The 14,782-nt window shown below is 39.7% G+C and overlaps 1 protein-coding gene across 2 annotated transcripts in view; it reads left to right on the plus strand.

Moving 5' to 3' along the window:
• man1a2 (mannosidase, alpha, class 1A, member 2) overlaps nt 1–14,021 on the plus strand; it is a 145,776-nt gene extending 131,755 nt beyond the window's left edge. For both annotated transcript variants that reach the window (XM_017722152.1, XM_017722153.1), the window contains 5 exons: nt 2,435–2,550; nt 2,648–2,867; nt 4,584–4,756; nt 10,050–10,165; nt 11,608–14,021. In XM_017722152.1, coding sequence (XP_017577641.1) covers nt 2,435–2,550; nt 2,648–2,867; nt 4,584–4,756; nt 10,050–10,165; nt 11,608–11,740 — 758 coding nt within the window. In that variant the 3' untranslated portion in view covers nt 11,741–14,021. The remainder of the gene's footprint in view (nt 1–2,434; nt 2,551–2,647; nt 2,868–4,583; nt 4,757–10,049; nt 10,166–11,607) is intronic.
• The last annotated feature ends 761 nt before the right edge of the window (nt 14,022–14,782 follow it).

The raw sequence follows: 14,782 nt of genomic DNA on the forward strand, positions 1-14,782 counted from the left end.
AGAGAAAATGTGTCTCCTAAAATCATGCCAGATGTCTTGGACCACAAAATCTAAACTAAAATTGTCACCATCAGATAAATGTTATTTAAATCTTTCATTTTTGAGCTACAGGAGACAATTGTGCTCAGCTCCTCCATAAATGTTTCTGTTCATTCTTTTACTGTGAGAAGACCACTCAGTGCAGTAGTTCTGAAAGGAAGTGTAGCTGACCATGAGACTAAAATCTAAGACATCTAAGATTTGGAGTAAGGTTTTATACATTGATGTCTAAATTTTTACTTAGGATTACTTGGATTGTGAGAATCAGAAAATATGACCGATTTCTAAGACCGATCTTTGAATATTTATTTATTTATTTCAGGAAATCAAAGTTTTGTTGTTATTTGAAAAACTGAACGCTAGTCCGCTGAAAAGAGTGGTAGCTGTAATAACAGCAAATGTGTTATTATATTATTTATTATATGTTATATTAAATTATATTATATGTATTATTATTCTGTTAAATATATTTTCTGCTTTTTTCTGACACTGACAAGTGAGTAACTTCTACTTGATGACCGTTTTAACTGGAAATAAATAATATATTGCCTATACTGAATATTTTATTAGTTGTATTGTGTTGTATATGTATTGTATATAAGTCTTAATATTATTAATTCAGGCTGATGTGGGATGACATGGATGTCATAGCTGTTTCAAGCGTGTTTTCTTTCTATTCCAACCATAATTTTTAATTTTTTTTTATATAAATACTTCTTTAATCCCACAATTGGGGAAATTCCACCTCTGCATTTAACCCATCCGTGAAGTGAAACACCACATACACACTAGTGAATACACACACACTAGGGGGCAGTGAGCACACTTGACCGGGGCAGTGGGCAGCCCTTGCCACGGCGCCCGAAAAGCAATTGGGGGTTTCTTGCTCAAGGACACCTCAGTCATGGACTGTCGGCGCTGGGGATCGAACCAGCAACCTTCCGGTCACAGGGCCAGATTCCTAACCTCCAGCCCGCAACTGCCCCTTTTCTTTTGTTTTTGACTGTGTCAGTATCTTGAACATGATCAGTTGTCTCCATACAGTGTGTCATCAAGCCTGTTCTTCAAGGTCATTCTCTTTTCCTTCATCTGATGCTTGTAAACTATTATTTTCTTTCCCTTTTCAAAGTGCATTCAGTGCTGACCTTTTCTTTCTGCTCTCTATATTATACAGTCTCAGTCTCAAGCTTCAGTTATTGCGGTCATATTGTTTATCTCTTAGTTTACTTTTATAACCTCTTTAGTGAAGCCATTATGAACCATTGCCCTCGCTGATGCTTCTTGCTCTGCCAAGCATGCACACACACTTCATTACTGTGTTGTATGTATTCAGCAGAGGCGTTTGTGAGTGATTAGGTGATTGGTGGTCTGTGTCCGCCCTGAATGAACACGGGAGCTTACACATGCTTGCCTGATGCATTGTTGTTGTGATGAGGGTGGGTGTCAAGCCTGAATAAACATTTACAGCTGGGCTTGGGGTCATTTAAGGAATGAGTGTCCAGGAGAGAGTAAACACAGCTTTAGTTCCACCAGCACTGAATTTCAGCAGCTTTTTATGTATTCTTTTTCTGTTGTTGCAAGTTTGTCCCAGTAGTACACATGCAGGCCTGTGTTATGTAAGTCTAATTCCAAGTAGGGCATGGAAAGCGGACCATCTTTGAACTTGAATCAGAACAGTGTTTGTTTGTTTTGTTTTTTTATTTATGGTGAAATAATTTATTGTCAGTAAATTGAAATTTGCTGAAATGTATTTCATTATTATGATAAATTATGTCACAATATGCTTTCCTGAACATATTGTAGATTTCATCCATACTTAAAGAGCATTGAGCAGCTGCATGTTTCATTACAAAGAGACCGTAATTAGTCCTAAATGGATTTGTGCACTACCGCATGATTGTACTAGTAGTGATAGCATTGTGTAAAACTAGGCTCTACTAGTTCTTTTTTTTGTCTGTTCCTCCTCTCCAAACGTTGGAAAAAATACATTTCATAATCAGGGCTGTCAAAATAATGTGACATTTGTCAAAGAAAAAATAAACGATCGAATGTAGAAAATGTCAATAAGGAATGTTTTAAGATGCTTCCCAGTGTGTTCCATGCCAGGAACTATAACTAATTAGTTATTAACATTATCACAAACGACGGCTACCAAACGGGGGGACCATCGTTAAAAAAAGACAGTAAACAAATGAAACAACGGTAATTTATTTTGGGGTTAATAATTGGATGTTTACTAGCATCTGACAGCTTTTGAGCAACTCTGTAGAGGAGATATGTTTATCTTGTTAGTGTATATTGTGAAACTGTCTCGAAGTATCAGGGTATTTTTTGCCATTAGTCTGGCTGCTGTCTCACTCTCCAGGTTTTTGCCTCTCTGTCTTTGCCTGTACAGATCACACATCGGTGGGCGGCCTGGGGGACAGTTTCTATGAATACCTGTTGAAGGCCTGGCTCATGTCTGATAAAACCGACACAGAGGCTCGCAAGACCTACGATGATGCGATCGAAGTAAGCGCTGTTGCTATAGAAACAAGCAATGTTCTTGCTTATCTGTTGAATTATCTCCCATTCCTCTCTCACCCTTCTCTTTCTCCTCCTCCGCAAGGCTATAGAGCGCCACCTCATCCGCAAGTCCAACGGAGGCCTCACCTTCATAGGGGAATGGAAGAATGGGCACTTGGAGCGCAAGATGGGTCACCTGACCTGTTTTGCTGGGGGCATGTTCGCCTTGGGGGCTGATGGTTCGCCGGATGATAAAGCTGGACATTACTTGCAACTGGGAGCAGAGATCGCACACACTTGCCATGAGAGCTACGACCGTACAGGTGAGTGAGAGGGAGCAGAAAATACAACCTTTCAGCAATTCTCCCTGATATATTTGAGATTTTTGATGGACAATTGGTTTTATAGATTTGTCTGACAGTAGGATCATGCCAGATTGTAGCAGGGCATGTTGTCATGGTAACCTAACAGGCTATTTTGAGAAAGTGCCTTGACTTTCTGTATTGCACAGCTTGACAGAGGTATTGTCACTACGCTCAACTCAGTTAAACAAGTTTAGCCCTCTTCTGTATCTGGGTTGCACCGTAGGGGTGTCAAGCTAATGCTGCGCAGTGCAGTTTACAGATCCCCCATGGCTTTCTGCTCTGCTCTTATACTGCCTGAATGTTACTCTCTAAGCCTCTTTTGTGCAATGGAGAAAATACAGTGAGAAGGGTATTATGTCTGTCCTGTGTATTAGAGATGTGCATGAGTACTTGTTGGGTATCTGTTAATTGTTCATGGTTCCAGTATTCAAATCGTAAAATCACGATCCAGAAAGTGTATCGTACTTTGTTACAACAAGACAAGGATGATAACATGAATGTGTTGCCAAGGACACAATGTTTAAGACAGAGATAGTGTGGCTGTAACTGTGCTATTCAAGCTGACATTAGATAAGTCCAGAACCAACAAGCAGACATTTTTATGGAGACCTGAAGCACAGGGTAAATGGATTCTACTGCGTTGTTTGTAGTTTACATGTGTACGCTAAATGTACGCATCTGAAGGGGCAGCGTCAAGCCTTATCTGCCACGAAAACCTGCTGTTTTTTTTTCCTAAACAGCCAAACATTTTTTGTGGCTATTTTTAATCATAAAACATTTTCAGTTGTAGAGCTCTGTTTGCTATTCTTTCTTCTTTGAGCTACTTATTTTCTTTAGCATGTTTGTATTATGACTAAGAACTATAATGTTTTAATTTAAGGTAACAGTGTAAAATATTAAAAATATTTGTATGGTGTTAAACATGAGGATTATATTAAACATCCAACCAAAACTGAATGAAAGAAACACTGCTTAAAAACCAGCTAAGTTCACTGATAATATCTATCTAATATCTAATATCTATCTATCTTACACTGTAAGCATAGATAATTGACTGAATTTACATCCAGGTTATGTTGTAGATTATCCAGCTGTGTCCATGGCTCATTAAAAGCATTGTCCAAGCTTTAATGTGGCTATGCTTTAAGGAAAGTAAGGTTCTTTTTCATGTTACTGCAGGGTGTGCATTCAGAGAATACATACACACAGAATTTTGATGTGGCCAGTTGGAAAAATTAACAGCTGATTAAGCAGCTTGCTTGCTTGGTTATGCTGTCTTGGTTAGCTTTTGCTAGGTGGTTACGTTTTGCTCACAGAGTTATTTAGACAGGAACAGATGAGACTGGGGATTGCATAGTTTTGTTAAAGCTTGTGGAGCAAGCCACATCAGCTTTGTGATTAGTGAGGATAAGGCTTAGTTAAGTTTTACCCAAGATTAGGAGCACCCAGTTTCTATTCTGGTAAAATGCACTGGTTATACTTTGTATATGCATATACTTTTTTAAAACTAAAAGAGCCTAAATATACCTTTTTCTGTTACTGAGGTAGAGCTTAGGATAGGTTTAGGTATAAGCATATCATCATTCAACTGCAGTATTATAGTATATATATTATTCAGTTGAAGTGCTTAGTGATATAGTAATACCAAACCTGTTTTTCTGTGCTCGTCCACAGTTCTGAAGCTGGGTCCAGAGGCCTTCAAGTTTGACAGCGGGCTGGAGGCGGTTGCCGTGAGGCAGAATGAGAAGTATTACATCCTGAGACCGGAGGTCATTGAGACTTACTGGTACATGTGGAGATTTACCCACGACCCCAAGTACAGGCAGTGGGGCTGGGAGGCAGCTCAGGTCAGTACACAATGTCCACTCTCGCTATCTACTCCAGTGTTCCATAGTTCTGTTCAGCTCACAGTAGTTAATAATTAGATTTACACAGTAGCGTAGCTGTTTAAGATTTCACCCTGTTGCTGGGAGAATGAATCTCCGTAAGGTGAAGACTTCACGATAGCATAATTGGTTTAATTGGATGTAGTGATGTGTAGATGTGTAGTGCACTCAGTGCACTTTTTGAAAGCACTTTTGAGAGCCTCTTTTTTTAAATGGTACAACTACTGTTGCATTGTCTGTTCCAACTAAGGATGTTAACTGACACACAAATAATTATTTGACCGATGCTGTGAGTTTAGTATTATTTAATTTCCAATAACCTACAGTTCCTATTTAAATAGCAGTCAGAGGGACTGTATTTAATTGTGTGTTGTATGCAGTTGGTTCCAGTAAATAGGCCTAATGAAAAATGATGCATACATCTAAGAACAGTAGTGTTAGGAACCACTTTTTTGAGAAGATGATAGTTCAGCTACTGTGATGGACCATTTTGAGAGCCATCAACATGTGACCTTAAGACATAAGATAACCTTCTCGTCTGTGGTCTTAAAGAGAAAGTTTGATGCATGGCAGAGGGAGGAAATCAAACATGGGTGTGAGAAATAATATAGATGACATGATAAACTGCAGTGCGTTTGGAGAAGTAATGAGGTGCACTGAGCCATGGTTAGACTATCTTTAAAGTCATTAGCAACCGCAGCCAGTTTATCCATTTTTTGTTTTCTTGCTGCATTCTGTAATGAACAAAAAGTCTGTGATGGTGCAGTATCGTCTACAAAGTGAGACTGAGGAGTAAATGGCACTTTGCTCATGCATTTGTAAGTAAATTACACTCCAGGCAGCTTCAGTGTTTTTTTTTTCCTGCAATCAGAACGAAGAACAATCTGATAATTACAGCACAACACTTCTCAAAATTCTGGCGAATAATGCACTGATGTTTCCTTCCTTTTTCTCACGAGGCAATATTAGCATGATAAAAGAATTTTACACAATTAGCTATGACCACACTATCAGTATTACATTATACAGGCCATACAAAGAACACTATTGATGTGAAGGGCCATAAATGTGCATGTATAAGGTATTTTACGGTGGCTTCAAATGTAGCTGTCCGTACAGCTTTTACATCTGGAATTTTCTGTTTCATAATTGATATTTTGATGGGTCGCTTCCATAATTTTAGCCGATGACAGTAGATCATGAATCAAAACAGTTTGCCCTAACTTGTATCCCTAGTTCCAACTTATCAAAACGAATCATGGTGCATATCATATATTGTGAAAAGGTAAAGTATGGTGATATGATGTTTCTGCTGTATTGTCCATCTCTACTATAAGGCACTGTGAATTTGTATTAGAGACAGGAAAGGGTAGATTCTGTGAGAAAAGAATACTCTGCACCTAAGTGTATTTTTGCCCTTATCTCATCTTTTTGATTTGTATCTCTTGCTTGAGTTATCTGCACCATCATGCTGCATTTTAGATTGTTTTTTCATATCCATCTTTGTACATGCCTCTTTCTCATTTAAAGGTTTTTCTCGAGGCAGACTCTGCCTCTGGCGCACAATTGTGTGTGTATAAAGATTATTAGGTGCTCTTGAGAGTGGAGAGTTGTTGTTTCTCCGTGATTGGACTGCTTTGTTCTGCTGGTGCAGCGTAGCTCTTCTGCATTGGGACTCCCTTTGATGAACCACTGGGTTTTTCTCGCTCGCTCGCTCTCTCTCGCCCTCGCTCTCTCTCTTTCTCTCTCTCTCTCATTCTCTCACTCTGTCTTTCAAAGGAGACTGTGAAGAAATAAACCTAACTTGTTTGCTGTTTTACTGAATTCCCTCCTGTTTTTTTTTATCTTTTCCCCTTTCAGACTTTTTTTTTCATTCCTTTGCATGTCGTCTTCTTCTTCTTCTTCTTCTTCTTCTTCTTCTTCTTCTTCTTCTTCTTCTTCTTCTTCTAATATTTCTCTCTCTCTCTCTCTCTCTCTCTCTCTCTCTCTCTCTCTCTCTCTCTCTCTCTCTCTCTCTCTCTCACTCTCTCTCTTTGTCCCTGATGTCTCCTTATCTCTCAGTCTCCACTTCCCTGACAGGCTTCTGGCTCTCAGCTTAGATAGCTTTGTGTTGATCTCCTGGTCCACCGATGGAGTGTCCTGTCTCAGCTGTTCATGACTAAGCTCTGATACAGGCCTGAGCTGATCCAGGCTGCTTTAATACGAGCTGGAATTCAAAGAGCCTTGCTGCAGCATTGGAGCTCCACATATTAAACTGTGTGATTGCTTAAAAGAGTGAGCTATTAGGCAGTAGTTTTGGCTGAGCAGCCTTTACTAATACATTTAAAGTTGAAAGAAAATATATTTTTGCCAAGGTGATTCAAAATATCAGAACTTGAGACACATACATGGTTGTAGAGGTATACAGGTGCCATACTACAGCAAGTGCCTTAATATGAGCATGTTGCCAAGGGTACGTTATGAAGGACATGACCAAGATGGCCAACTGTAGATTTTTTTATTTTTTATTTTTTGCGATCTTGGCTAACTTCTGTAGGTAATGACAAGTCCTCTTCAATAACTAACATCAGCATCGTGTGTTGGCTATAGTGTTGGGCAATATGGGAAAAATGTTATCACGGTAAACAAAATTCATATCGTTCAATATCGATACATATCTCGATAAATGTCTGATCTACAGTATCATCAATTCGCCATGCTGTGCGAGTGACGAAGCGCTGCTTCAAGTTAGCCAGCTGCTAAAAACAGCTAGCCTGGAAAGATAGCTCTCTCCCACTCTCCAATGCCTCACAGCATCCTCAGTTTACTTTCGTTTAAATCAGGGCTGTAACTGACATGAACTCGCTTCTTTCTTTCACTTTCATTGGGAATGCACTAATACTGAAACATCATTGAGCCCTGTAACAGCGCTTTCCCTTTGCAGATGGGTCAGATGACTGCTCTGGGCCGCAACTTAATGTCTCCTTGTGATTCCTGATGTTGCTTGATTTTACATCTACAAAAAAAATTGCTACAGTGCAGGGCAAAGGTCTTAGAACACAGCGAGTGGCTTAAAATCCTTATCTGGATAATAAGTTTGTTTTAGCTTGTAACTGAACAAACCTAAAGAGATGCACTAGATTACCAAAACTATTTACTCACCCATCCAAATCATTGAATTCAGGTGTTCCAGTCACTTCCATGGCCACAGGTGTATAAAACCAAGCACCTAGGCATGCAGACTGCTCCTACAAACATTTGTGAAAGAATGGGTCGCTCTCAGGAGCTCAGTGAATTCTAGCATAGTACTGTGATGGGTTGCCACCTGTCGTGAAATTTCCTCACTACTAAATATTCAACAGTCAGCGGTCAATGGTATTATAACAAAGTGGAAACAATTGGGATCGACAGCAACTCAGCCACAAAGTGGTAGGTCACGTAAAATGACAGAGCGGGGTCAGCGGGTGCTGAGGCGCATAATGCACAGAATTCGTCAACTTTCTGCAGAGTCAATCGCTACAGACCTCCAAACTTCATGTGGCCTTCGGATTAGCTCACGAACAGCATAGAGCGTTTCATGGAATATGGGTTTTTGCATCCAAGCCTTACATCACCAAGAATGCAGTGGTGTAAAGTGCCACCAATGGACTCTATAGTAGTGGAGATGTGTTCTCTGGAGTGATGAATCACGCTTCTCTGTTTAGTAGTCCAATGGACGAATCTGGGTTTGACGGTTGCCAGGAGAACGGTACTTGTCTGAATGCATTGGGCCAAGTGTAAAGTTTGGTGGAGGGGGGATTATGGTGTGGGGTTGTTTTTCAGGAGTTGGGCTCAGCCCCTCAGTTCCAATGAAAGGAACTCTTAATGCTTCAGCAGACCAAGAGATTTTGGGCAATTTCATGCTCCCAACTTTGTGGGAACAGTTTGGGGATGGCCCCTTCCTCTTCCAACATGACTGCACACCACTCCACAAAGACATGGATGAGTGAATTTGGTGTGGAAGAACTTGACTGGTCTGCACATAGTCCTGACCTCAACCCGATAGAACACCTTTGGGATGCATTAGAGCGGAGTCTGCAAGCCAGGCCTTCTTGTCCAACATCGGTATCTGACCTCACAAATGCTCTTCTGGATGAATGGTCAAAACGTCCCATAAACACACTCCTAAACCTTGTGTAAAGCCTTCCCAGAAGAGTTGAAGCTGTTATAGCTGCAAAGGGTGGGTTACAATCATATTAAACCCTATGGATTAAGAATGGCATGTCACTTAATGCCTATGCGTGTGAAGACAGATAAGAGAACACTTTTGGCAATATAGTGTATAAATTCAATAAAAAATAAGAATTTCGTGTTTCAAAAAAAGTAGTTGATGTCTTTGAGCTAGATGTTAAATTCAATCAGCACCAAACTGGTTTTATTTATTGAAAGATGAATTGGCCAAATCTGGTACTGCATGGTCACTACAAACTACTGTTAAAACAAGCTTGCTGACACTTTGTATTAATGTTATATGTGTACTTTCTGATATTAGTGTTTTTCCATGCAAGTAAAATGCACTACCTAGATAAATAGCTTTTTAAATATAAATTTCTCAGATGCCTAAGGCTTTTGAACAGGGCTGTACATCATACATTTTTGATGCATTACCCAACCCTCATCAGCGATGAAGCTGTTCTAACTGCTGATGACACTAAATTAGTCGAGGTTTGGATGCACAATACTCATACATTGTTGTACGGTTCACTGGGCTAGTGCCATGCTGCATGTAAACTTCAGTACAACTGTTTACGGTTCAGCTGCAAATTGCAGATGTAACAGGAGCTGTATGTCTGTACTAAATGCATTAGCTGGAAATGTGCAGGGCCCAGCTGTTGTTGTGCGTAGCCCTGTGAAATGAGTCCATGACAGAGCAGCTGTGTGACGCAGTACTGCATCAGGTAAATGACTACAGCACGCTGGGCTTTATTGACACAGAAGGCCTGCATCCCCTGTCTGAATAACCCTTTGGTAGCGAGGTAGAAGTGTTAGTGCTGCTGCTGAGGGGACAGTTATTTGTCCTCCAGTGCTGCTTTGTCATAAACAAATAGTAGACTACAGTGTTTATTCTCTTTGAGATTTTGGAAACTGAGCATAATGTGTCATTCTGGTAAAATCAATTGGTGAACTTGCTGTACTGTTGTTTTTGTCCTAGATAATACTGTTTCTCTGTTAGAAGGGTTGCCCGTACATTTCTGTGTAATCTAACCGAGTAGGTGTACTTTTCTGTTCTCTACAGGCTATAGATAAGTATTGCCGAGTCAGCGGGGGTTTCTCTGGGGTTAAAGATGTCTACTCCTCCAACCCCACCTATGATGACGTCCAGCAGAGCTTCTTCCTGGCTGAGACTCTCAAGTATGTCTCTTAGACTTTGGTCATGCACCTCATCATGTTCTACTGATATCACAAACACACACTCAGTTAAAGGCATTTACAGCTGCTCACTATATTTCTTCTGCTTGTATTTACGTGTAACAATAATTCTAGTGCCAAGCTCTGAGGATAAAAATAATGATGACCTTTTAGTAGTAAAATTAATAAAGCTCTTCAGATTAATCACACTGACATCAAAGGCACTAAGCTGCAAAAACATCCATCCATTTTCTAAGCCGCTAGCTGCAAAAACAGTTCTCTATTTTAAATTCACTAATTATGTGATACCACAAATACACAATTACATGTGTCTGTCTATTCAGCCCACAGTTTAGTCCATTTGGGCAGAAGTTATAAGGATTGTTCCAGCACAGCACAGAGCTGCAATTATGAAGAGAGCTCATTTTATATATATATATATATATATATATATATATATATATATATATATATATATATATATATATATATATATATATATATGTATATATATATATACACAAAAATACACATACACATATATACACATTTTATATATATGTATATGTGTGTGTGTGTGTGTATATATATATATATATATATATATATATATATATATATATATATATATATATATATATATATATATATATATATATACACATATATGCATCCTGTTTAATTCTGACGAATAAAGAGAGAGTGGGAAATGGTCAAATGAAAACAAAGTATGGCTCTTTTTAATACACCTAAAGAAAATTATGAGTGGACCTCTAAGGGAAAGATAAAACACAAGGAAAATTCAGAATATTCTTGTAAGATGAGTTTTTTTTATCTTACTTTATTCAAAATGGATCATTCAAGAATCAAGATACAGATAAACATTAGTGCCACATTTCAAAAAATGTATGAAAGCAAACAAAGGTTGTATTTTTTTTTTTTTTTTAACTAAATATTTTTAAATATTAAAGAAGCTTAGGAGCAAACAAAAAATTTGTCATTTTTAGGATCTTGAAAACTGTTTTGAATCTGTATTTTTTTCCCAAGATACATGCAGTTTATTGCTCTAGAAGTACTGACACACAAGTATATGATGTAATTTATCCTGATAATGTAGTCTTATTATTATCATGATAATGATGATAGTCATATTTTCCAGCCCTACTGATCATAAAAAATGAGATTATAAAAGCAGAGCTTCCTAAACTTGAAGGCTCAGCCTTACTTAACGTTAATGCCACCTGCTGGTAGCATAACAACACTGCATGTATAATTTTAAAAATAGGTCTGCCAGGCGACATGATTTAAAGTGGGTCTACCAGGTGAAGCAAGCAGGATACTAGTCCAGTCTGTTTCTCTGCTTTCCAGTGTATGGAACTAATAGTCTTACAGAACATAAGATTGCTGTGATGGGACTGTGAGTAATTATTGTGCCTATGCTGCAGGTACCTGTATTTGCTGTTTTCCAGCGATGAGCTGCTGCCTCTGGAAAACTGGGTGTTCAACACGGAAGCCCACCCCCTGCCTGTCCTGCACCTGGGCAACCTCACCCTGCCTGGCAGCCAGGATCAGCGATAGAGGAGCCCCACTGGGCGGCGCTCTCCCCCCCTTTGCCCTACCCCCAGTCTCTTTGTAGCCTTCTCTGCCTCTAATAGACTGCAGGAGCCTGCGCTGAGGAGGCTGGGGGCTTTACTCACTTGACCACTGTCTCCTCCTGAATTCTGGGTTGTGACTGCCAAGCGGAGGGGACCAGGACAAACTTTCTCACTCCAGTTACTCATCTATATCACTCGCTCGTTCTTTTTCTTCCTTTCTGATGTGCCGCCAATCAGGAACAGACAGCTCATGCGGCTCAGCCTTTGGCTGTGTGGCTCTCCCTCAACGTAGGCGGAACCTATCAGGACACCCTAGCCCAACAAACAAAGCAGAATCAGTTGAACAAACTTGGGAAAGATTACTTTTCTCCATGAAGAAGAACAAGGATTTTACAGGGCTTAATCGTATCAGTTTCTTGTTTTAAATTGGCAGATCTTGTGGCGTCCACTCATTGCTTAATCACTGCAGCAGAACAAAAAGGCTCTCCTGCCAGACTTTCCATTGACTCTCTGTTTAAACTCTGACCTGGACCTGGAGCTCTGGGAGGCAGCAGCTGGTGGATTGGATATGACCTGTGAAATCCATTCCACTCTCTTAGGGAGAATACAAGCCAGAGGCACATTCGAGATGTTTGTGGCTTCTCTCATAATGATAACAGTGTGTGAGCGTGTGCAACCTTCGTCCCCCACTCTTCAGTCTGCTGTTAGTCTCCAATACACTGTGGCACCTCAGTCAAATTCTTGTGCCCTCAGTGTTTCATGATTAATTGATGAAATAACTGTCTGGTTATTTGCAAACGTTTGCTGCTGTTGATCAGATGCTGCTTGCAAAACTATCATCATCTTCATTCCAAAAACCTTCATTCCGGATGTTCCATTCTCCACCCATGTGTTTTTTTTTCCTCACTCTGTTCTACCCATTCAGTAAATTAGACGAACATTTTGTCTGCATCTAGTCAGCTACTCGGCTCTTTTCACATAAAGGGTTGTGTGCTCTGGCTCCTATCCATGCTGCTCTGTACACCGAGATGGACACCTTGACTGGATTAGTATTTGGTTTGCCTCACTGTTATTCATAATGCAGTCTGTTCGTTAAGGTTACTGTTCTAGAGAAAGGCCACAGCTCTTTCCCTGTTTTCCTCAGCCATTGTTGGCTCCATGCTTAAAAGGTATTGCTCTATTGTTTGGCTGAATTTGACCACTAAATGTAGTCAACATGAGTCCAGAAAGAGTGAGTATGTCATCTTTAATCTACAAGGAATCTTGGGTAAAATTCAATCATGTTTTCTAATGATGCACACAGAGATTATGCTGACTTGTCCATGGCAAAACTGCATTAACATTTTTGTACTGTTTTTGTGCCATCCTTGGACTATGAAGCAAATATAGATTCTTTTGCAAGTTTTGAAAGCTTTTGACCACCTATTTTCATTCCAGTCATTAGATCGGGATCCTTTTTATGGTGCGAATTGATATCGTTCAAGCCCCAGTCATTAGCTTCATTTAAATGGACATATTTGTCCACTGCATGCTACACTGTCTGCCTTTGAGCAGAGGAGCATCTGCAGATGTTGCGAGGGGTTTAGGCAGAAGCTTTAAGTGAGAAGAGACTGAAAGTGGGCCACCGCTGCTGTACTTTGTATAAGTCCAATGCCCAGTGACCTTTTAGAGAGAGAAAGGTGATGACTTTCTATCTTCGGTCTTTGTAAAGAACCTAAGGTTGTCAGAAAAGCTACTTTCTTGCAAGTGTGCTGGAGACGGTAAGCAGTGTTTATAGTGCACCATGTGATGTCTTGGTCAGGACATTGCGAGTGACGCTGGCCGTCTGAAGGAACTCCTATTTTTGTCTCTCCTGTATTTAACCTCTCCTTTCCCTCTCTGCTTTTTGCTTTTCTAGTCCTATCACTCCATACCTGTTTACCAGAAGAGGTGTCTTGTATTTACCACTCCTCCAGATGGCAGTAGCAGCAGCCTACTGATGCTTTGTATGTGTATGTTCTCATCTCTCTCTCTCTCTCTCTCCCTCTCTCTCCCCCTCTCTCTCTCCCCCGCTTTCTCTGCTAACATCGCTTTGATATCACCCTCTTCTTGCGGTGGGAGAAGCCCAAGCCAACATAACCACTGTTGTTGCTGGGTGGATTTTGAGAAGCTGTGTTCTGTATTTGTATTTTTACTGAACAAAAAGAATAACTGTAAATATGTTTAAAAATGTGACACTGATTCAATAAAGATGTTACGAAAAAGTGAACTGAAATAACACTAAATATATCTTTCCTACGTCATCATTTCTGTTAGTTCTGTTAGTCATGCAAATTTATGACTCCCATCACAGCTATACCACATGCACATATACTATAAGTCATTCATCAGACATTCTCTTCAGGCATTTCTAATGCATTTGTCAGCTGCTACTGTGTTTCTGAAGCAGCTTCCGCTTGGGAGACTTGAATTTTACAGATTGGCTCTTATTCCTGTTCTCCTATAGGCAAGGATAGAAAAGTGAAACGGGAAATTAAAGTAAGGATGTCCCTATCAATTATGAGTGATTAAGTAATCTACTGATTATTTTGTTGATTAATCAGGTGTTGTTTTTTTGTTTGTTTGTTTTTGTTTTTTTAAGGCCAACTGAACAATACCATACTATGCAGATCCTTTCAAAGATTTTAAGAAAAGGTACAAAAAAGATGCAACACCTTTGAAATACTTAATATAAAATAAGGTGTGGCAAAAAAACATATTTAGAAGTGTGTCCATTAGTTTCTTACCTTCTCCACTAAAAGAATTTAAAATGACCACCTCTACGAAAATGCTCATTTCTGCTAGTGCATTTATGGCAGCTTTAATGCTGTGTACATTCACACAGCACACTGGGTTTTAGTACTGCTCAGGAAAGGAAACATGGATATTTGTCATTTGTAACAGGGGCTGTGTTCAAAATGGCCTGCCTACTGCTGATTGTGCCTAAAACTAGTGTCAGTAGTGTGCACGATGTGACCAACATGAATTTCCCCAATATGCCAAAGAT

The sequence above is a fragment of the Pygocentrus nattereri genome, chromosome 6, assembly GCF_015220715.1.
Source record: "Pygocentrus nattereri isolate fPygNat1 chromosome 6, fPygNat1.pri, whole genome shotgun sequence".
Taxonomy (NCBI): Eukaryota; Metazoa; Chordata; class Actinopteri; order Characiformes; family Serrasalmidae; genus Pygocentrus; species Pygocentrus nattereri.